General features: G+C 40.0%; 1 protein-coding gene across 1 annotated transcript in view; it reads left to right on the top strand.

Moving 5' to 3' along the window:
* The first annotated feature begins 7,595 nt into the window (after positions 1–7,595).
* Gm39469 (predicted gene, 39469) overlaps positions 7,596–22,474 on the top strand; it is a 15,534-nt gene continuing 655 nt past the window's right edge. The window contains exons 1-4 of the mRNA XM_011249869.2: positions 7,596–8,938; positions 19,517–19,643; positions 19,827–19,887; positions 21,077–22,470. Coding sequence (XP_011248171.1) covers positions 8,936–8,938; positions 19,517–19,643; positions 19,827–19,887; positions 21,077–22,470 — 1,585 coding nt within the window. The 5' untranslated portion in view covers positions 7,596–8,935. The remainder of the gene's footprint in view (positions 8,939–19,516; positions 19,644–19,826; positions 19,888–21,076; positions 22,471–22,474) is intronic.

Raw genomic sequence — 22,474 nt, 5'->3', positions numbered from 1 at the left:
CGAATTATGGAGGTTTTCCTAATATAATCCAACTGGACACTGACTGATTTCAGCAATACCTCTTGTTATCTTTACTCACATTAAGAAAACTACGTTGGGGCTGGAGAGATGGCTTCGCAGTCAGGAGCACTGACTGCTCTTCCTAAGGTCCTGAGTTCAATTCCCAGCAACCACATGGTGGCTTAAAGCGATCTGTAATGGGGTCTGATGCCCTTCTCTGGTGTGTCTGAAGAGAGTGATGGTGTACCACATACATAAAATAAATACTTTTTTAAGTTTAAAAAAAGAGAGAGAACTATGCTAACAGTGAAAATAAGTAATGTGGAGAGTCCATTTACAAAGGGGTAGAAATCCAGTGGTTTGTTCAATAACCATCTAGCAGGGACTTCATCACCTTCAAGTGATAGGAGTCAGAAGGAGTAATGGAGCAGCTTCATCTTCTGCATTGGACACTGGAGAATTAGTATTCCTGCTCTTCTTGAGTACCCAAGCTCAGAGCTACCTGTATTTCCAGATCCAGAGCATCTGTTTCATACTTCTGAGCTCCTGGGATACCGTATATATAAACAGTGAAAAGACACATGCATATGTAATCTACAAAAAAGTTTTTCTTCATGTATATGTCATTTTTTAATATTAGAGTTGATTTAATTTAGGTGCAGTAGTTCTACCACTGTGTATACAAAGTACATGCCAGGTATCCCTGGAGGCCAAAAGAGTGCCTGATCTCCTGTGATTGGAATTACAGACAGTTGTGAGCTGTCTCTTGGGTGTTGAGAATCAACACTAGGCCCTGTAGATGAACAGTCAATACTGTCAGGGGCTGAGCCATCTATTCAGCCCCATGAACATGTCATTAATATCAATAAGGTGTGAATGGTTGATCCTAAGTTCATCTTTCCCTTTCCCTGATGACCCCAAAGAAATATAAGGCGGATAGCAGTAGAAACTGAGACTTAGTGCGTAAAGAAATTTTGCAACCCAAATCTCCACAAAATTAGGAAAGAGTACACAAAATATCCAGGAGAATAAAAACTGGCCATATAAATCTTTAAAAGGTGGTTGACCACTTGACCAAAGCTACCAGAGACCAAGTTTATTTCACATGGTAAATAGGCAGCAATAGAAGCCCACAAGGACACATATAAGGCGTACTCCTGCTGAAATATATGCCTACTCTAAGGAAAGAAAAGAAACTTGCAGGCATGATGGCTGACTTGTCTGAATGGGATTGTACTCTGCTTCCCTTACCTACGAAACATTCAGTTAGGAGCTCTGATTGTTGGTAGCTCCAGATAACATTGACGTTATTGTCAGGGGAACCTGAGACTCAAACAGAAGTCATTCTAAGGATGGGATAATTGGGCATTTACAAAGAGCCTTGGGGTATAGATGAACTATAAGGGAGAGAACTTTGGATGTGAAAGGAAGAGGATTAATGGGTCAGGAAACAATGTTTGCATGTATAGCTGAAAACAAGTTGGCTCCTACTGTATTCTTTGTATCCACTCAGCTGTGGTGGATCAGCCCCTTTCAGGTCTTTCACTGTTTCCTTTTCTTGGCAACTACATGTAGCTTTCAATGACTGCATCCTGCAGGCCTCCCACTTGTTGGTCTCCAACTGGACCTTAAAGCTCCACAGTCCTCACCTTGTTATCCCTGTAGCCCGCCTGCCTGGTAGGAATAAGGATGTTCTAAAGAGACATTCATCTTTCTCCCTTAGACTAACATTTAGTGAAACAGTGGACCTCATGAAATTCTTATTTCCCTTGGAATATCATTCTGGGAAAGACTGGTTCCTCCAGATTAGAATGTCTCTCCTGAAAAAAAAAAAAAAAAACCTAACCTACTATCTGAGTACCTTTCAGGAGAGAAAGGAGCTGAGAATTGGGGAGGTATTTATGGATGGCTTGCTTGGATTACTTAGTTGTGTTTAGCTTCTATCTAAATCTGTTAGAACCCCAAGGATGGATCAGCTGCCTTATATCTTCATCCTTGTTCAAAAAAAGTCACACTGAATAAGTATGTTAATATGTTTTCAATTTTCATTAATAATTTGATTTTTTTCTTCTACTGTTTTTTATTTAAATAATAGTTTGACTATGAATCTCTTGCTGGCCTGGAACTCAGTGTATAGAGTAGACTGTCCTTGAACATCAGAGATATTTGCCCACCTTTCCTCCAGAGTACCTACATTGTAGGTGGGCATGCCACAACTAGAAAATTCAGTTCTTTTAATTAGCTTATTGAGGATGAGTGGCTGAATCTAACTGTTTAGAATAACTAAAACACAGACTCTGGTCTTAACTCCAGTAACAGAAAAAGGCTCCTAACAAAGACAGCCCTCTTGCCTTAAAGTCCAATGTCTTCTAACTATGAGCAATGTTGTTTTTCTTTATCACTGAGTCTATTACAGGTCATCCAGGGACAAGGGCAGAGTTCTGTTCTTATTCTACAGATGGTGAAATCCAGGCTTGCAGAGATAAGTGGTTTTGCAATATAGTTAAATATGGCTGTTCATCTTATCATCTCATCATTGTCATGACTCACTAAATGAAGTTGAAGCCACCAGGCATGGTGGCACAGACCTGTAATCATGCTTCTACATTTAGAAAGTAGAAGCAGTTGTTTCAGGAGTTCAAAATCACCTACAGTGAGAATGGTCACTAGGGTATGGTGTGAGGCCCATGGAATGCAGGGAGACTGTGATTGGCTAAGGTCATTGTCCATAGACTTCCCTGCAGCTCCAGAACTTCAGGGCCACCAGCAAGTAGTAGCTGAGGTGTTTGCTACCCCAAGTTTTCTATTCTTGAGAATGTTCCCAGTACAAGAAGGCAGCCCAGGTCACTTCAGAGTCAGAATCCTGTTGTTCATTACAGAGTGGAATACTGCAAGTGGAAGAATTAATCCCACTCAAGGATGAACTTCTTAATTGAATATCCAATGCAAAATGTTCACTCCTGAAGCCTCATATACAGAAGCAGCAGAAATGGACTCATTAGGTTTTACTGATACATTTGTGCATACTTACACATACTTAAAGGAAGAAATTGAAAAGGAAGAATTTGGGAAGGGATAGAGAATAGTCATGGAAAGGCAGAAAGTGATATATTTTAATTAAACTATATAAAATTAAATTTTAAATAATAAAAGCAAGTAGAGTGATAACATAGTTAAGAGCACTGGTTGATGTTATAAAGAACACAGGTTCCATTTCCAGAAGTCATCTGGTAGCTGACTCTCCTGTAACTCCAGCCCCAAGGGATCTGATGCCCCGTCTGGCCTCTGCAGATACTGTACACAGACACATGCAAGCAGAACACCCACATACATAAGATAAAAATGAAAGGTAAATGGAATTTTTACGGTGATGGCAGAGCCCTGAGACAGACAGTAGCCTGACTAGTTAAAATGAACTTCCGGTCCTCCATGGAAGCTGCTGTGGTCTTCCTCTAAGCCAGCCTGTCCAGAGCTAACAGCAGCATTGTTCTGAGTTTAGATTAGCTCAGTGTAGCTATTTATCTAAGAACTGAAACCACAGTGCAGTTAGATGACTTTTCCTTGATGTTTTCTGTATTTGTATTCTCTGTTGTGTGTGTGAGAATTGTAGCACTGACACATCTTTTCAATATATATATATGTATGTATATATACATACATATATAAATAATTTTATTAGGTATTTTCCTCATTTGCATTTCCAATGCTATTCCAAAAGTCCCCCATACCCTCCCCCCGACTCCCCTACCCACCCATTCCCAATTCTTGGCCCTGTCGTTCCCCTGTACTGAGGCATATAAAGTTTGCACGACCAATGGGCCTCTCTTTCCAGTGATGACCGACTAGGCCATCTTTTGATACATATGCAGCTAGAGTCCAAGAGTTCCCGGGATACTGCTAAGTTCATAATGTTGTTCTACCTATAGGGTTTCAGATCCCTTTAGCTCCTTGGGTACTTTCTCTAGCTCCTCCATTGGGGCCCTATGATCCATCCAATAGCTGACTGTGAGCATCCACTTCTGTGTTTGCTAGGCCCGGGCATAGCCTCACAAGAGACAGCTATATCAGGGTCCTTTCAGCAAAATCTTGCTAGTGTATGCAATGGTGTAAGCGTTTGGAGGCTGATTATGGGATGGATCCCTGGATATGGCAGTCTCTAGATGGTCCATCCTTTTATCTCGGCTCCAAACTTTGTCTCTGTAACTCCTTCCATGGGTGTTTTGTTCCCAATTCTAAGAAGGGGCAAAGTGTCCACACTTTGGTCTTAGTTCTTAAGTTTCATGTGTTTCGCAAATTGTATCTTATATCTTGGGTATTCTAAGTTTCTGGGCTAATATCCACTTATCAGTGAGTACATATCATGTGAGTTCTTTTGTGATTGTGTTACCTCACTCAGGATGATGCCCTCCAGGTCCATCCATTTGCCTAGGAATTTCACAAATTCATTCTTTTTAATAGCTGAGTAGTACTCCATTGTGTAAATGTACCATATTTTTTGTATCCATTCCTCTGCTGAGGGGCATCTGGGTTCTTTCTAGCTTCTGGCTATTATAAATAAGGCTGCTATGAACACAGTGGAGCATGTGTCCTTCTTATCCGTTGGGACATCTTCTGGATATATGCCCAGGAAAGGTATTGCAGGATCCTCCGGTAGTACTATGTCCAATTTTCTGAGGAACTGCCTGACTGATTTCCAGAGTGGTTGTACAAGCATGCAATCCCACCAACAATGGAGGAGTGTTCCTCTTTGTCCACATCCTCGCCAGCATCTGCTGTCACCTGAAATTTTGATCTTAGCCATTCTGACTGGTGTGAGATGGAATCTCAGGGTTGTTTTGATTTGTATTTCCCTGATGATTAAGGATGCTGAGCATTTTTTCAGGTGATTCTCAGCCATTCGGTATTCCTCAGGTGAGAATTCTTTGTTTAGCTCTGACACCCATTTTTTAATGGGGTTATTTGATTTTCTGGAGTCCACCTTCTTGAGTTCTTTATATATATTGGATATTAGTCCCCTATCTGATTTAGGATAGGTAAAGATCCTTTCCCAATCTGTTGGTGGTCTTTTTGTCTTATTGACGGTGTCTTTTGCCTTACAGAAGCTTTGCAGTTTCATGAGGTCCCATTTGTCAATTCTTGATCTTACAGCACAAGCCATTGCTGTTTTATTCAGGAATTTTTCCCCTGTGCCCATATCTTCGAGGCTTTTCCCCACTTTCTCCTCTATAAGTTTCAGTGTGTATTGAGTATTTTTGCATTGATATTCATAAGGGAAATTGGTCTGAAGTTCTCTTTCTTTGTTGGATTTTATGTCGTTTGGGTAGCAGAGTAATTGTGGCTTCATAGAATGAGTTGGGTAGAGTACCTTCTGTTTCTATTTTGTGGAATAGTTTGAGAAGAATTGGAATTAGGTCTTCTTTGAAGGTCTGTTAGAACTCTGCACTAAACTTATCTGGTTCTGGGCTCTTTTTGGTTAGGAGAGTTATTAATGACTACTTCTATTTCTTTAGGGGAAATGGGACTGTTTAGATCGTTAATCTGATTCTGATTTAACTTTGGTACCAGGTATTTGTCTAGGAAATTGTCCATTTCATCCAGGTTTTCCAGTTTTGTTGAGTATAGCCTTTTGTAGTAGGATCTGATGATGATTTGGATTTCCTCAGAACAATAAGTTTTATGATGCAACTTCTCTCTCTAGCTTAAAGACCTAGAATTCAATGTGGTATCTTACCAATAGCATAGAGGTCATCTGGCCATAAAGTACATGTGTCATTTCCTCAAAGGTGGGTAATAGTCTAAGGAAGAAAGACTATGAGAATCATTATTCTAAGAATTTGGGTTATGTCTGCCTCTATAGTAAAAGGTAGGTGAGGTCTGCCTCCACAGATAGCAGAGATCCCATGGTCATTAACAAATTCCACTCTCAGCCTTTTAGAAAGAATGCAGGTATTTTTTCATTGAGAAGAGAACCCTGTGTGCTTAACATCCCTGGTTTTCCTAGTGATCTGTGGATAAAAACACTTTTGTGCCCTCAACATTGTCTTGCTCATTAAAGAGTGGAACTCTCCTGAAAGTGGGAGAATTAGCATAAGGCAAAGAGGAGATCCCTATTTGATTATCCTACACAACATGGTTAGTTCTGAAACCATTTAGACACAACCAACAGAAATTGATTCAGCAAGGTTTTTTTTCATATATTTGAGCATACTTATTCACAAATACTTAACAAGGAAGAAATTGGCTGGGTAGAATGTAGGAAGGGATGGAGTGAGGACAAGGAAAAGAGAAAATGGTGTAATATGTTTTAATTAAAATGCATAAAAAGAAATTTCATGTTAAAATAGGAAAGAGCAATAGCTTATGTATTATGAGCAATGGGTGTTGCTACAGAGGACACAAGTTCCTTTCCCAGAAGCCACATGGAAGCTAACAATTTCCTATGACTCCAGTCCCAGGCATCTCCTGACTTCTGTTGGCACTGCATGCAGCCACATGCAGGCAAATACACATATGCATTAGAAATAAAATTTTAAAAAATAAAAAATTATATACAATGATGTCACAAGTCTGAGTCAGATAGCAGTCAGGGCTAGTTAAAATTAGCTCCTCTGATCCTGAATGGAAACAGCTGTGGTTTCCCTCTAAGCTAACCTGCTTAGAGGCAAAAGGAGCTTTATTCTAAGGTTAGAATAGTTCAGCAAATCTGTTTCTCTAAGCACAGTGCCCACAGTACTGATAGATGAATTTTCCTTGAAGTTTTATGATTTGTGTTCTCTGTCATTTGTATATGTGAGAATCCATTGATGCATCTGTTAGATTGTACATCATGATTAACAGGTAGCATTGACTTCTGAGCCATCTACTTTCACAGTGTTATTTACTTGGTTTTCAGCTAAGACCTTGTAGTATAAGGTGAACATTCCAGAGGCATTTCTGTCCATCATTTTTTAATAATTTACATATATTTCTGCATGACTCTAAGCTAAGAATTCCCTTAAATATCTCTGCTTCTACATTGTGACTATATTCAGAAAAGGATTTAACTTGGCATGCTTAAGAGTAGGAAATCCTATATGTGAATATATACAGACTCCATAAGTAAAATTCTAAATACTTCCTTTGTTGAAGAAAATTATTGCTTTGGAAAGGACTCCCATGCTTTCCTTGCCTGCCACAGGGGGAAAAATATTTCTCAACTCTTCTGTCTTGACTACATCTGAAATTAACTAAAATTCAAAGAGTTGGGTACCTGTGGAAGATTTTTCTTAATTATGGCTTTTGGAATGGAAAAAACCTTTAATCTGGCTCTCTTGAGGTGATAAGATCTAGGCCACATCTTCTCATAGTAGCCTACATATATAGGGGACATTTAAGATAATAGCTCTTTCTCCTTGTCTGCTTTCCCTACCTCTGGCTAACAAGTTCATATTTTATTGGCATTAGAACTTACTTCAGAATTCTGGTATAAATTGAAGACCAGCTGAGACATACAACAACATGAACTGAACCACTATTAAATGGCCATTGTTGATCTAGTTGCACCACAACCTATTCTAATGTGAAATATTCAAATAAATCCACTTTCTATACACATGGGTTCAGCCTATCAGGTCTGTGTTCATCTAGAGAACCTTTACTAATACAACGCTGTGTGTGGATGTGTGTTCACTTCCCACTGAGGAAGATGTGCTGGCTAACAATAGTGCTCCACAGGTTTTGTTCTGTTCACTTTTTTTCTCCCAGGGTTCTCATACCTATCAGGTGAATACTAGGGGCAGTTTACCTAAATCCAGTATGAAGTACTCTACCCAAGCCAGATCAGAGTATTTTCGGGTTTACTGGGGGCAGCTCTCTGGTGGGTTCACAGATCCCAAGGAACCAGAGGATTCACTAGTTTCCAAGGAGGTCAGAGAAGTTGCTATGGGTGGGTAGAATGAGGAGGGTGGTAAGGAGAAAGAGAAAGATCAAGCAAACTGGGAGACAAAAATGAGGGGGTAGAGGGGAGTGAGGGAGGAGGAAGAGGGAGGGAGAGGAAAAAGAAGGAGGGAGCAAGGGAGAGGGAGAGACACAGAGACAGAGAAACGAAGAGACATAGAGCACAAAATGTCTGGATTATATAGGAAGAGCTTCTGGGCGGGGAAAGCCCAGCCCCTGGACTGGAAAGTTCAGGGTCAAGGCGGAGTATGCCAGCCATGCCCCATAACAGGTGGGGACTCAGGAGTGCTGTGAGAACCTGGAAGCTAGGTCAGCTTTCCTGTGTTAAATATACACATCAGCTGCTTGTCCCAGGTCTGCTTGGCCCAGCCACAAAACAAAAATCTTGTTCCCCAAAATCTCTCTTTGTTAATATCCTGGGCACCCTTCCACTTGTGGGACTGATTGACAACTCCACTGCAAGTTGAATAATGGGCTAGGCAAGCTATTTACCTTGATTGAGGGAGTAAGAAGTGCTGTGAGGGGAGCTCTGGCTGGTCAAGACCTGGGGTTCACTGCCCACAAAGAGGAGGAGCGGGCGGCTGAGCAGTGGTAGGTGGAATGCTGGAGAGGTAGGTGGCGTCCTCCCGGGGGCTAAGTTGGGAGACAGATGGGTAGGGTACTGGAGGACCCAAACTAGTGCTACTGGAATGCAAATTCCTGCAGATCTTGAAAAGGTCTTGCCCTGGACTGGAAGCCGCGGCTGAGAACGTCTCTCCACCTCCACCGGGTCCCTTAAACTCAGTCTAACCCTAGGGAAGGTGCTCAAGTCACTCAAGACCACTGGCCAATCAGAGCCTTGAGACGGACCTGCCAGTCAGAAGAAGAGGAGGGTTCTTCCGGATGCCTTGTGGCAGGTTCCGCTAAGTAGCAAGCTGGCTTTAACGTTTTTCTGTGATGTGCTCTCTGTCTTGCCACTTGATGCTGTGAAGTGCGCTCAGGCAAGCTCCGAAGTTGAGACATGGTGAGCACAGGGTCACTGACAACAACTGGGAATAGCGGGGAGCTGAGCAGCGGGAGCTGCTGTGAAGGGCGGGGTGGGAACCAGCGGCCACCTGTGAGGACCTTGCGGTCCTAGCGGCTCGCTGGACCTAGCGCTAGCCACTGAATAACTTCACTGTGGGGGCTGCATTTGCGCAGAGCATTTGGAAAAGAGGCTTGTGTGTAGAAACATCCTTGGCCTGATGCCAAATCCAGAGAGTTCTAGTTTCTACAATTTCTGTTTTTAGCATTTAACCTTAAGGTGTTTGATCCCTTTGGAGTTAATTTTGTGGAGGCTGTAAAAGGCATTTCATATGTTGGGTAGCAATCCAGAATCAAGCTGTGATGTAAAAGTGCAGGATTGATGATGTAAAGGATTTACTAATGCTTAGGAGATCGTGAGTCACACTAAGTGGAATTTAGCCTAGGGAGGACTGCCTGTAAAACACCCCACAGATAAGTAATATGCTAACCAGGGCAGTTAGAGATTAGGATACATGTGCTTGTTCACCAGGATTGTCCAGAAATATGGCTCTAAACCATAATAAAGGAAACAACCCTGATTTACAACCAGCCACTAGGCCAATCCCCATATAAAAGAGCAGGCCTCTAACAAGCTAACCAATGGAGCATTACAGGATCACAATCAACAGTAAGGCGTGGATGTGGCATGTTTTGGTTTTCTTCTTGAGAAAAGCATAATTCTGCCACATGGGCAAGATGACACCTGGTGACAACCATTTGAAAAGGAAAAAAAACAAAAAAACAAAAAAACCAAGGTTGTGTTCAGTGCTAGTCTGGGCCTTAGGCCCTGGTAGCTTTCCCTGAGGCCTTGAGGTATAGAGATAAAACAGAGCTCCTTCTCTAAAATCTGGAATGTGCTTGGGAGAGCTGGTAATGGTCTGGGACCAGGCCTTTGGAAGAGGTTGCTTCAGATTCTGAGAACACAACTCTTCCCACAATATGGGGTTTTGGTTATCAGTCCCAAGGCCACTACAGGCTTGGTCAATAATGTTTGTGAGATATACTGAGTTCCCCTTGTGCAGCACTGTTTGATTAGACTCCTGAGTGTGTCCTATTTTATGATGTTTGTGCTGACTTCATAGTTTCTTCATATGTTTCCTTCCATTTTTCCCACATAAGTAGTATACAAGATGTTATTCTTCTTAAGAGGCTTACTTAGCATAAGAAATAGTTTGTGCAAGACCTGGAGCCTCAGTTTTACATCTTCTTAAAGTTCCATGCCTCAGCAGGCTGGGAAATCTGCCAACAAACCCTGACCCATCAGCCTGGCAGGCAGGTCTCATCTTTCTGTCTCTCTGCCTTTCTGCCTCTCCCCCACGCCCCACCCCCACTTCTCTGCTTCAGAGAAGCAGGGGCAAACTTTTGCTCTGCTTTTAGAAATAGCAGATGACTCCCAACATTTCCTTTTATTTCTTCTTTGACCACAGCTACTAACAAGCTACAACTGACCTTCCTAAAACCCCCAACAACCCTCCACCCTGCCTGTCAATCCTCAAATTTATGTACCCTCCAGAAAGTTCCCAGAATTCCAGATGTCACAGCAACACAGAAATCTGTAGCTGCGAAAATCATGTTTCTGCTAGAGCATGAGGCAAATCATGGTTAGTGGCTGCAGACAGTCAGAAGCTGCCTCACATCCCACACCTGGGATTAAAATGACAACATTGGCACATTCTTATCATTATATTTCTGTGTTTTTTAAAGAAGCCAAAATTCCAGAATTATTTAAAATATCGCTACAAACCAGAATTGAATACAAGCTATTATTAAAGAGGTTGTTTTGTTTTGTTTTGTTTTTCAATTAATCTTTTAATGTATGGCTGACATACCCACCCCCTGGCTTAGGGATTGGGGTGCCCTTCTCCTAGTTGCCCTTCCTTTTGTGTAGAGCGATTTCTCCCTGGGAAGACATATTTATTATAGAACAGCTGCACCTTCACAGTTTCAGGAAAATGTTTCTGAGATAAGCTGTGTTGTCAGCTTGATCCCAATCTCTTGCTCTCCAAGGCAAAGAATGCCCTTGTTTTCCTCTTGATTAAACTTTCTAAATCCTTAAATAAGAGGAATATATCACAACAGAGTTTTAAACTGATTCATTTGAGTCATGTAATTAACTGTCCACTGCAGCAACAGGAAAAAACGTTTGCATTTGGAGCATGGCTTCTGCGTTCAGATCAGAACAGGAGGGACAGTTTACTGTGTGCACTACAGGATAAAACAGGGTGAGCAATAGCTGAATCACTGACTGAAGTTTAAGGGAGTCATCTGCAGGGGTCCCCTTCCTTTGTGAAGAAAGACCCGATTCAGACAGGGTGGTGCTTTTGTAATTTCGAAGCATGTATTAATTCATGGATATAAATGAAAACATACCAGATTGGTGGGTGTACAATTTGGAGAGTATTGTGTTGAGCCAATGAATATTGAATTCCAATTAGGGGACTGTCCTATGGAGATACGTACGGTCTTTGTTGACATAGTTAAGTGAGTGCAGAGGGTTGAGACACCAGGCCTTTGGCTGTGGCTATGTGTGTCAGGTTACAGGTCTCAGCAGGTAATATAGAACAAGGAAGTCACAGTCAAACAGTATCTTATTAATGCTGTGGACCTGGCTGTCAAGTTCTCCCAGCATCCCTCCCTCCCTACCTGTCACAGGGTATGGCTGACATACCCACCCTCTAGCTTAGGGATTGGGGTGCCCCTTCTCCTAGTTGCCCTTCCTTATGTAATTCAACCATTTTGGGTACCTGGTCTTTTTCGTCTGTTGTGTACCTTCCTGGCCTCTTAGTCTGGCTCCCCCTTCTCCCTTTCACCCTTTCTTCAGAAGGCTCACGGTCAGGTCTATTCTGGACTCTCCCAGATGCCCCTGCCCTGGCTATGCTCTCCCTTTTATCGATAATAAACATTCTACTCCACCATACCTAGGAGCAGCCATGTCCTTTCCTTTTTTTGTTTCTTTTTTTTCATTCACCTCCCATTTACTGTTCCTTGATTTCAACTTCATAGCCACCTTTTGCTTCAGTTGTTGTTTCTGTTTGAGTGTGACTGGAATTTGGCTGTAGGACTTCTGAGCTGTGAAGCAAAGGGATGACTGCACTGAACATTGAATGTGTGATGGAATGCACATCCAAAGGACCTTGGAGGATGAACAGGTACCCTGGGAGAGTGAAAGACTCTACTAAAACCCAAATTTACCATATTTGGGCCCTGTCTGCCCCTAGGCTGAAAGAGCAGAACCAGGAAGGCCTGTGCTGTCCGAATCATTTAATCTCTAATCTACCAATAAGGCAGCTGCTACTGTCCTGAGGCCCAGCTGGGTGGTCAAAGCTAATGAGGGGCTCTGGGCAAGCTAGCAATCAGGAGGAGCACCAGTGGGAGTTAGCTCCATATTCTTCTCTGATACAGTTCATCAGAGAGCTGTGAGAGAGGCCACAAGCCATGCCATGATGATTGCGGCAGCCACTGGGAAGAGCAGGTCAACTAATCTATCAGTGCCCAATCTGATTGGACTTGAATGGACTGTGAACCAGAGTGTGGTTCTATTAGTATATGTGGTGACCCAGACAGAGGGTCTTAGCCTCTGAGCCTGCCTGAGTATGGAATCCCTGGGGGAGCAAAGGAGAGGAGGCCCTACAGTTCTTGCCATAGTGTTGCTTATAATATCACTGCTCAGTGTGCAAACACAAGCCTTGCTTTTGGTGTGCAGTGCAAAGATAGGTTTCAAAACTGAAGGTCTGTTTTCTAAAAGTTCTGAACATTGCATTGCAAATTCAGTTTTCTATGATAGAGTTTACAAATAGTTTAGAAACTGGAAGAGAGGAAGTGATGATCATCCTTCACTATCACCAGTCACAATGGCGTGATTCATGGAAATTCAGTTCCAGGGTTCTAAAGGAGTTCCTAAGATGCAGAGGTGTATCAAGTGTGCAGGTAGGTAGTGCAGATTCGACATCATGTGCCATAATCCATGTGGCAGGAAGCATACATTAAATTAATTCTTCAACATTGAATTGTGTTTGAGCTCAGTGGGGCAGGGTTTGAGTGAGATCACAAGGAGACATGGGGCGCTGCTGAGCCAAAGCCCACCTTTCTGATCACCTCCATGCAGAGAGACCTGTAGAGCATAGGGCCTCACATGGGGTCAATAGTGGCTGGAGGGTCAGAAATTTTAACAGTTTTAGGGGTCACTTTGAGTTATTTTGTGGGAGTTGTAAAGTCTGTGTTTATTTAATTTGTTTACACATTCAATCATAGATAATATTGGTCAAGTTTACATTTTTCCTGCCTGAGTTTCCTTGGATCTTTCGAGTAAAACTTGCCTATAATTTGGGGCTTATGTTCTTGGCTTTTTTTCTGCATCCCCTTACTGTTTCACAAATATTGTAAACTTTTTGGTTGTTGTAGTTCTGTGATAAGTATGGATGGAATTCACATTGTGCCAAAATGTGAACTATTCTTCATAATCCTATTGACAAATCTGAGGGATTTTTCACATGGTAAATAGCTCTGGAATCTGATTTCATGTTATATATTTTTAGGAGTTTTCTTTAGATTGTTTTGAATCTACATTGCAAATTTAACATGCCCAACATCCTTTTTTCTTTTTTTTTTTTAAACATCTCTTTAATGGTGTTGTTTAGAGTTATATAAATGGGTAAAGATATTCTACATAAGTATTCATTTAGCAAACTATACTAAGTGTCTGAAGCTGAAAATGATGGGAATAATGTACAAATCTATAGAAAGGGGACTTTAGTGACACAGAATACATTGTTAGGGTCACATAAACAATATCTTACTAAGTATGACTTAATTCAGAAAACAAAAAGAGTAAAACTAAAACATGGTTCAGAATTGAACATTGAATCTGGATGTGACATGGGATTGTGTATTAGCAATAAACTCTGATAGCAGTAGATTGAGATTTTCCACAGATACCAGCCAAAATTAGTTAAAACCATGTTATGTTATATTTGATGTAAAATTGCACATATTTAATATATGTGTTCTGATACATTTTAATATAATAACTATACCCAAGGAACCCCACTGTACCAAGTTCTCAAGAAAATGACAGAATTGCCATGGAACCTAGCAATCTTAATCAGTGTGTTTTCCATGCACTTAAAATTAGTTTTAAGAAGTACCAGAATTCTCATGTTCATTGCAATTGTATTCATGGTGGTCTAACTATGAGAATAACTCAATGTTCATTTGTTGAAGACAAGCTGGGTGCCTCAAGGGGACATTGTGCTAAAGGAAAGAAGACAATAGCAGTGGTTAAAGGATTATGCACTTGTAAAGACTCTCACAGTCTGTGTTGCATTTGGTCATAAAACAGCATGTAATTGCAGCTTAAGCAGTGTCAACCCACTTCTTTCTCCCATCTCATTTTGAACTTTAGTGCACTCTTATAGTCAGTTGGATATGAGAGCTGCAGCCATCTTATCTACATTACAGGTAGCCATAGAAAATAAGGGGCAGAAAGCACAGAATCTAGCTGAAGCAATCTTCTCCAAAGGGTTTGTCTAATGTTCTTTTAGAACATTATGTGGAGAAGAGAAATGAAATATCAAGCTTTTTGTAGCAAGAGTTATGATAGAGATGAGAGGCAAACAGTTATACACTAAAAATGCAGAAAATGTCTTTATTTGGATGTTATGAGAGTTTTCCGCCATTAGTCATACTGCATGAAAAAGTAAAAACTCACTGACCATTTTGTTTGATTTTAAATACTGACGATAAATTCCAGTTGAACAAACATAGTTTGTAATAGTTTTAGATAACAGACTTACCTCTTTGTTTTCTCTGGGTTAAATAACTTATATGGTAACACTTTCATTTTTGCTTTGGAGAATGTGTTTAAACATTTAACATTTTTTATACATCAGTTTACTTGTGCTTAATGTATAATATAATCAATGTAGCAATTTTGTATAACATCACATATTTATTTCTACTATTTGAATAGTTATTAAAACATTAGTTTTTCTTAGAAACAACCAAGAGTATTCCTTTGGAAGGAAATGAGCAAAAATCTCTGTAATTCCACATTCCAAACTAGTGAAAGCTAACATAAGCTTTTGTTTCCTGAATGGTATATATTTCACATTGCTGAGAGCAAAACTTCTGATTTCACAAATATATACTGGACCCAAGGTGAGCTTGTAATGAGCTTGTATTGCAGGTTATTTGATCACATTGTGAACCCCCAGACTGTCTAATATACTTAAAAAAAAAAAAAAAGCTGTTTCTAATTGTGGTGTGGCTCAGCCCTTAGTACACAACTTTGCTACCAAACGATGAAGGTAAAGTTAGTTTTAGAGGTAAGCACTCGTGTTTGAAAGTGACGTCTTATTGACAAAATGATGAGTCAGAGAAAGATCTGACAGAATATGAAAAATCCAACTCTCAAGAAAAGACAGAGGAATAAGAGAAAGCATCACAGAGGGTGAGAGGAGAAGGCAGTTTTACCAAAAGAGTTTTATGGAGACCGGTTAAAGAGAGAACAAGCTAGACAGAGGTGAAGAGAGGACAAGCCAGAGAATGAGGAGCCAGAAAATAAGAATAGACTGCTAGAGTTCTTTTGAGGCTGAGTACAACAATTCAGTCAGAAGTGAAAGAAACTAGTTTGAATCAGCTAGCATGAAGAGATTTTGAGCCAGAACAGCTGAGTTGACCAGCCAGCTAGAGTTCAGAAATAAAAAGAAACGGTGAGTTTATTCAGCAGTTAAGTAAGTCATTCTAGACCTAGATAAGATTGTACCCAGGCTAGAAACTTTCAGGACTAGGTCTAGGTTATCAGAATGAGGAAGTAAGCCTCCAAGATGATGTTTTCACCCTCCTGTGTAATGATCACCGTCTACAAAAACAGAATGAGTACTGTATCTGTCACTGTCATACTGTCCCTGTCTTCACTATTTCCCTTTTCTTTGTTCATTATTGCTTCCCTTCTTCTTTGCATTTTCATTTAAGCAATGTTGAATTAAGGGTTTTTGTTTTGGTTTGGTTTGGCTTGGTTTGGTTTGGTTTGGTTTTTGTTTTTTTGAGACAGGGTTTCTCTATATAGCCCTGGCTGTCCTGGAACTCACTCTGTAGACCAGGCTGTCCTCCTACTCAGAAATCCACCTGCCTCTGCCTCCTGAGTGCTGGGATTAAAGGCGTGCGCCACCATGCCCGGCTTGAATCAAGTTTTTAATTGAAGATAGATTCTTCTCTCATACAATATATCCTGACCACTGTTTCCCCTACCTACACTCTCCTAGCTACCCCCACCATTTCCTATCCTCTTCTCCCTAAGATCCAACCCCCCATCCCCATTTCCTCTTCAGAAAGGAGCAGATATCCAAAAGAGAACAGTCAAACATAACAACACAAGATAGAAAAAGACAAGGTGAAAGTCTTCACATTGAGGTTGAACAAGGCAACGTGATAGGAGGAAAAGTGTCTCATGATCAAGCAAAAGAATCAGGGTTACACCTTCTCCCACTGTTAGGAGTCCCACAAAAACACCAAGCTAACAGCTATAACATATTAGCAGAGCACCTGGCACAGATCCATGCTGGCTCCATGATTGCCATTTATGTCTCTGTAAGGGTCCTAGAAATCCAGGCAGTGTTAGGCATGGGTTCCCTTTCATGTCAAGTGCCTCATGTTAAACCAGACACTACCAGTAAAGTGATATTGAAAAGAAAAAAGAAAAAAAAGATGCAAAATTTAAGGTCATGGATTCTTCCTCTGTGATTTCAGTTCTGCACTGTTCCAGCCATCTATGTTTGACAGACTTAGAGCCTGAGTGAGGAAAGTTACTGTGAGAGTACATTGCAGAAACCTGTGAGGATGAAACCTGAGTTGCATTTTGAGACCACAAGATGTTGAGATACCTAAGCTATGAGACACCTGCCACGGAGAGGTGTATACAGGGAATGGAAAAAAACTATCCAAGAGGTGCATGAGAGGTTGCAGGGATGAGACAATCTAAGCCTTTTAAAACTGAGGCCCGATGTGTCTGAGGCAGGTCTGCAGGATTTGTTGTTTGCCCTACTGTGTTTCTGGCTTTAGTCCAGTCTTTCCTCATTATGTACACATTCCTCTATATTGGAATGGGAAGGGATATTCTGTTCTGTTATATGTTGGAAAGATATAGCTTGATTTCTGATTTTATAAGATGGGACAATCAAGAGATTGTCTTAAGTGTCAGAAGAGACTTTGGACATTCAAAGAGTGTATGGGCTGCTGCAGACTATTAGGATCATTGAAGCTAAACTGAATGCATTTTCATCATGGATGACCATGAGCCTATAGTGGCCAGGGTCAGAATGTAGTTGATTGAATCAGAAAAGCTCCCAGACAGGGTGATATTTTTGAACACTTATCTCTTCTTTTTGGCTTTCTTTGGGGGTCTTATAATGTTAGGGTACAAGAATCATTGAAGGAAGACCTCAGACTCAAGTAGCATGCAAAAACAAAGATCATTTTATTCTGCAGAATTCTAGCATGCAGGGGTCTACTATTCAATAGGATGGAGACAGACATGTAAATTTTGCAAGCTCAATTTAAAGCCAATTAGGGGAATACCAGGGAGGAGTAGTTGACCTTTATCCTGATTGGTTGGCTCAATTTCCAGGGGTATGGGTGGCTTTGGGATTGGTCAGTGTTCTGGGGGAATTTTGGGAACTTTCCAGAACCATTATTCATTAACTATTCTTGGCTCAGTCTTGGCTCAGGCCTGGTGGCAGGTGCAACTCTTGGCAGCTTCTGATTGGCTGCCTGTGAGGGGTGGTTTTCCTGGAATTGACTATTTTGGACTTTTCCAGTTCTGGGAAACAGAAACTTAGGCCTAGTCTCCCAAACTGCCAGTGTGCAGCCTGTCATGGAGTCAGCCTGGCTCTGGCTGACTCAGTTCTCTCAATAGAAGCTTTTGTAGGAGGAACCTTTCTAGATTCCTTATTGGGGTTGAGATTTAAGTGTCTATAGACTCAACCCATTTCGTGTGTGTGTGTGTGTGTGTGTGTGTGTGTGTGTGTGTGTCTACTGTGTTATGGTGGAACCTGATCACTCAGTTCCTTCTCATATTGTCTTGCCTTTACCATTATAGACTCTACCTGTAAATCACATAAAACACAGTTGAAATAATTATTCAGTGCTAAACCTGGTGTTTTTAAATTTTTAATTTTGTTGGTTATGTTTCTGTTTTTGTTTTTGAAGACAAAGTTTTTTTTTTTTTTTCTCACCCTGACTATCCTGAAAATAGGTGTATAGAGTATGTGGGCCTCAAACTTAAAGGTCCTCCTGACTCTAGCTCCAGAGTGCTGGAATTAAATGTTGACCAGCATGCCTGGCTTGTTTGTTTGTTTTTATATTATTTGCTGATGGACTTGTAATGTAGGTTTTTGTAAGTGCAAACCATACGCTGCTGTATTTATTTTCATCCATGTTGTGAACTTTGAAATTTGGCAGAGAGAATATTCTATTTCTCAGGATGGCATATATTCATGACATTAATACTGCCTGAGGTTTACTGTCTGAGGTTTCTGAGACATTGGATTTTAGGTGATAACACTCTTCCTTTTTGTTGTGTTTGTTTTGACTTTTTAATGAATATGGGTATTTTGTCTGTGTGCACGAATATCCACTTAATGTAATGCCTGGTCCCCATAGTAGTCAGAAGATAGCTTCAGAATTCCTGCCCTTGGAGTAATGGATAGTTGTGAATCCCCCTTGTAAGTACTGGCAATTGAGCTCAATTATTTGCAATACCATCAAGAGCTCTTCACTGCTGAGCCATCTATCCTGTCCTATGTTGCTTGTTTAGGACCAACATTTACATTGCCAATATTTTCATCTGTCTGTTTGTGTCTGTTTAAAGATGCATCCCCTTTTAGTAAGATCTCATTACGATTAATAGTTTAAATTTGGGCACTTCAGTATTCTGAGAGATGAATATAGAACTGGAGTGAATGTATCATTCTTTGTAGGAACTCCAGTAAAAACCTCTGAGTTCTTTCTCTCTTTCTTGTTTGTTTGATTGATTTTTACAGGAGAGACAGGGTCTTAATATATACCTCTGGCTGTTCTGGATAGACCAGGCTGGCATCCAACTCAATGAGATATACCTGCCACTGCTTCCTGAATGCTGGGAGCCAATATGCTCATCTTGCCCATCATTTTTTTTTTTTTGTATGTAGTAATTTTCATACAATTTCTCTGATGTGTGTAGTACTGTTTGCTTCTCTCCCCCCCCCTCCCTCCCTCTCTCTCTCTCTCTCTCTCTCTCTCTCTCTCACACACCCACACACACACACACACACACACACACACCCCAATGTTAGCATTTCTGTTGTAAGTTTATATCCTATTCAAAGAGCAAAGAAATGACAGAGATGAATCTTATTATTCAGTTTCTTTCTAAGATGACTTCTAGGTCAAGAATTAAGTCGGAGAAGCACCAAAATTATACATATATATTGTCAATGAAGCTTATGTTTACAGTCATGTTGTTATTATGGTTTCTGTTATACACATGTATGGGATATTTTAGGATGCAGTAACCTATGATGATGTGCATGTGAATTTCACTCAAGAAGAATGGGCTTTGCTGGATCCTTCACAGAAGAGTCTCTACAAAGAGGTGATGCTGGAGACCTACAAGAACCTCACTGCTATAGGTAAGATAGTGGATTTTCCTTCACTTTTTAAAATAATGGAAAAACTGTTACTAATGCTTTTCTGCAATTTCAGTTGAGAATGAGAAAGAATTAAGTGAATAAATCAGGTACAGTAAAGATAGTAACTTAAATTTTGCCTAATTTCCAATAATATATCATATATTTTCTTAAAATATATTTTAGGCTACAACTGGGAAGATCATAATATTGAAGAACATTGTCAAAGTTCCAGAAGACATGGAAGGTAATTTTCATGTGCAAGTTGGTATGGATATGCCTCTGAAGGAATGTTAATGTGTCCTTAAATTTTTAAAGAAAAGCAACAATATAAAAAAAAAAACACTTCTTTAAGTGTATGGCTTATTAAATTCTCACAAATCCATGTACCTCAATGTCAGGTGTCTGATTTGTGTTTGCAAGGCATCCCTCTAAGAAAGAAGACAACGAAACAATGCCTTAACAGATATTATTACCATTTGCATCATAGCCATGTTACAGCTACTTTGTAAAACTGCCAATTTATTTAGTCTCATACCACTCACATACTGCAAAATACATATCTACATCTATATAAATATATTGAATAGGTGATAAGGATATGTTCTTTATAAGCAAATATTTCATAGTAAAGCTGATTATAAGAAGTAACATTGCTAAGTTTAAGTGAGAGGGGCAGTTTATGAGAGTCAAGAATATTTTGAGAGAAAAACCTTAATTACTATACCACATGTCTATGATGAACAAAAAGTCAAACTGTGTGAATGCAATGTGGAAATCTTTCATTTGTTATTCGTCTTTTAATAGGTATATCTTCTTTTAATGTTGCAATGGACACGAGCCATGTGAACATAGGGATATTGAAAGAAGAAATGTACTTCTCTTTCTCTCTCTCCAAGAACAATTAAAATATATGTAGTAGTCCCCATTTGAGCAGACTTTCTCCGTGTGATACAAGTTTATAATTAGTTGGTTTTCCAACTTCCTTGGGAATGTATCCATAAACTCACACTGTAGAAAATCCCTATGAGTACTGGAATGTGAAAATTCTTTTCTGTTTGTCCTGGTTTACTTTGCCAATGTAGTATGCAAGTGTAGTGTACTTCACAATACAGGAAAATTTATGAATGTAATCAGTATGGTTAAGCTCTGAGCTCTTCAATTTCTCTTCAAATATATGAAAAAAATCTCATAGAAAAAAAGGAGGCTACAAATGTGAGCCAAGTATTAAGACTTTTACCATTATAGGTATTCTCAAAGATGCAAAACAACCCATAATGAAGGGGAAATCATGAATGTAAACAAAGTGATAAAACCTTAAGATGGGATTCCTCTTTACAATTAGACCAAATTGTAAAATTAATTCCTAAAGATAAAAAGATTCGTCTGTGTAGAGATTGTGGTAAACCTTTCACATATGCCAATTACCTTTGCAGGCATGATGGAAGTCATAATGGAGAGAAACCTTCTGAATATACTCAGTGTAGTAAAGCCTTTGCATGTCACAGTTTTCCTCAAAGGCATGAAAGACTTCAAACTGAAGAGAAACCCTATGAAGGTATTCAGTATTATGAAGCCTTTGTACATCACAGAAGTCTCCAATTACATAAAAGAACACATGGTAGAGAGAAACCCTACAAATGCAATCAATGTGATAAAGCCTATCCACGACACAGTCATCTCCAAAGACATAAAAGAACACACACTGAAGAGAAACCTTGTGAATGTAAGCCATGTGATAAAGCTTTTACATACCATTCTCAACTTCAAAATCTTGAAAGAATTCATTTTGGAGAGAGACTCTACAAGTGTAATGGATATGATAAAACCTATTCACAACACAGTAATATCCAAACTCATGAAATAACACATACTGGAGAGAAACCCTATGAATGTAAGCAGTGTGATAAAGCCTTTGCAGATCAGAATAATCTTAAAAGACATGAAAGAATTCATACTGGAGAGAAACCTCACAAATGTAATGACTGTAGTAAAGCCTTTGCGTGTAACACTAGTCTCCGAATGCATAAAGCAGCCCATACTGGAGTGAAACCTTATGAATGTAAGCAATGTAGTAAATCTTTTGCCTCTCATGGTGAACTTCAAAGTCATGAAAAAATTCACACTGGAGAGAAACCCTACAAATGTAATGGATGTGATAAAGCCTATTCACAACACAGTCATCTCCAAAGACATAAAAGGACACATACTGGAGAGAAACCCTATGCATGTAAGCAATGTGGTAAAGCCTTTACATACCATTTTGAACTTCAGCATCATGAACAAGTTCACACTGGAGAGAAACCCTATGCATGTAAGCAATGTGATAAAGCCTTTATGTACCATTCTGAACTTCAACGTCATGAGAGAGTTCATACTGGAGAGAAACCCTACAAATGTGATCAATGTGATAAAGCCTTTGCACAACATTGTAATCTTCGAGCACACAAAATAATACATACTGAAGAGAAACCCTACAAATGCAGTAAGTGTGATAAAGCCTATTCACAACACAGTACTCTTCAAATACATAAAAGTACACATACTGGAGAGAAACCCTATGAATGTGATCAGTGTGGTAAAGCGTTTGCATATCCTAGTTATCTTCAAAGACATAAAAGAACACACACTGGAGAGAAACCCTATAAATGTAATCAATGTGGTAAAGCCTTTGCACAACACGGTCATCTCCAAATGCATATAATGATACATACTGGAGAGAAACCTTACAAATGTAATCAATGTGGTAAAGCCCTTGCATCTCATAGTTATCTCCGAGTGCTTAAAAGAACACATACTGGAGAGAAACCCTATGGATGTGATCAATGTGGTAA

Source organism: Mus musculus, chromosome 9 (genome assembly GCF_000001635.26).
Source record: "Mus musculus strain C57BL/6J chromosome 9, GRCm38.p6 C57BL/6J".
In the NCBI taxonomy this organism is placed as follows: Eukaryota; Metazoa; Chordata; class Mammalia; order Rodentia; family Muridae; genus Mus; species Mus musculus.
Note: the sequence above shows the minus strand (reverse complement) of the source record. Positions and strands in the feature narration are given on the sequence as shown.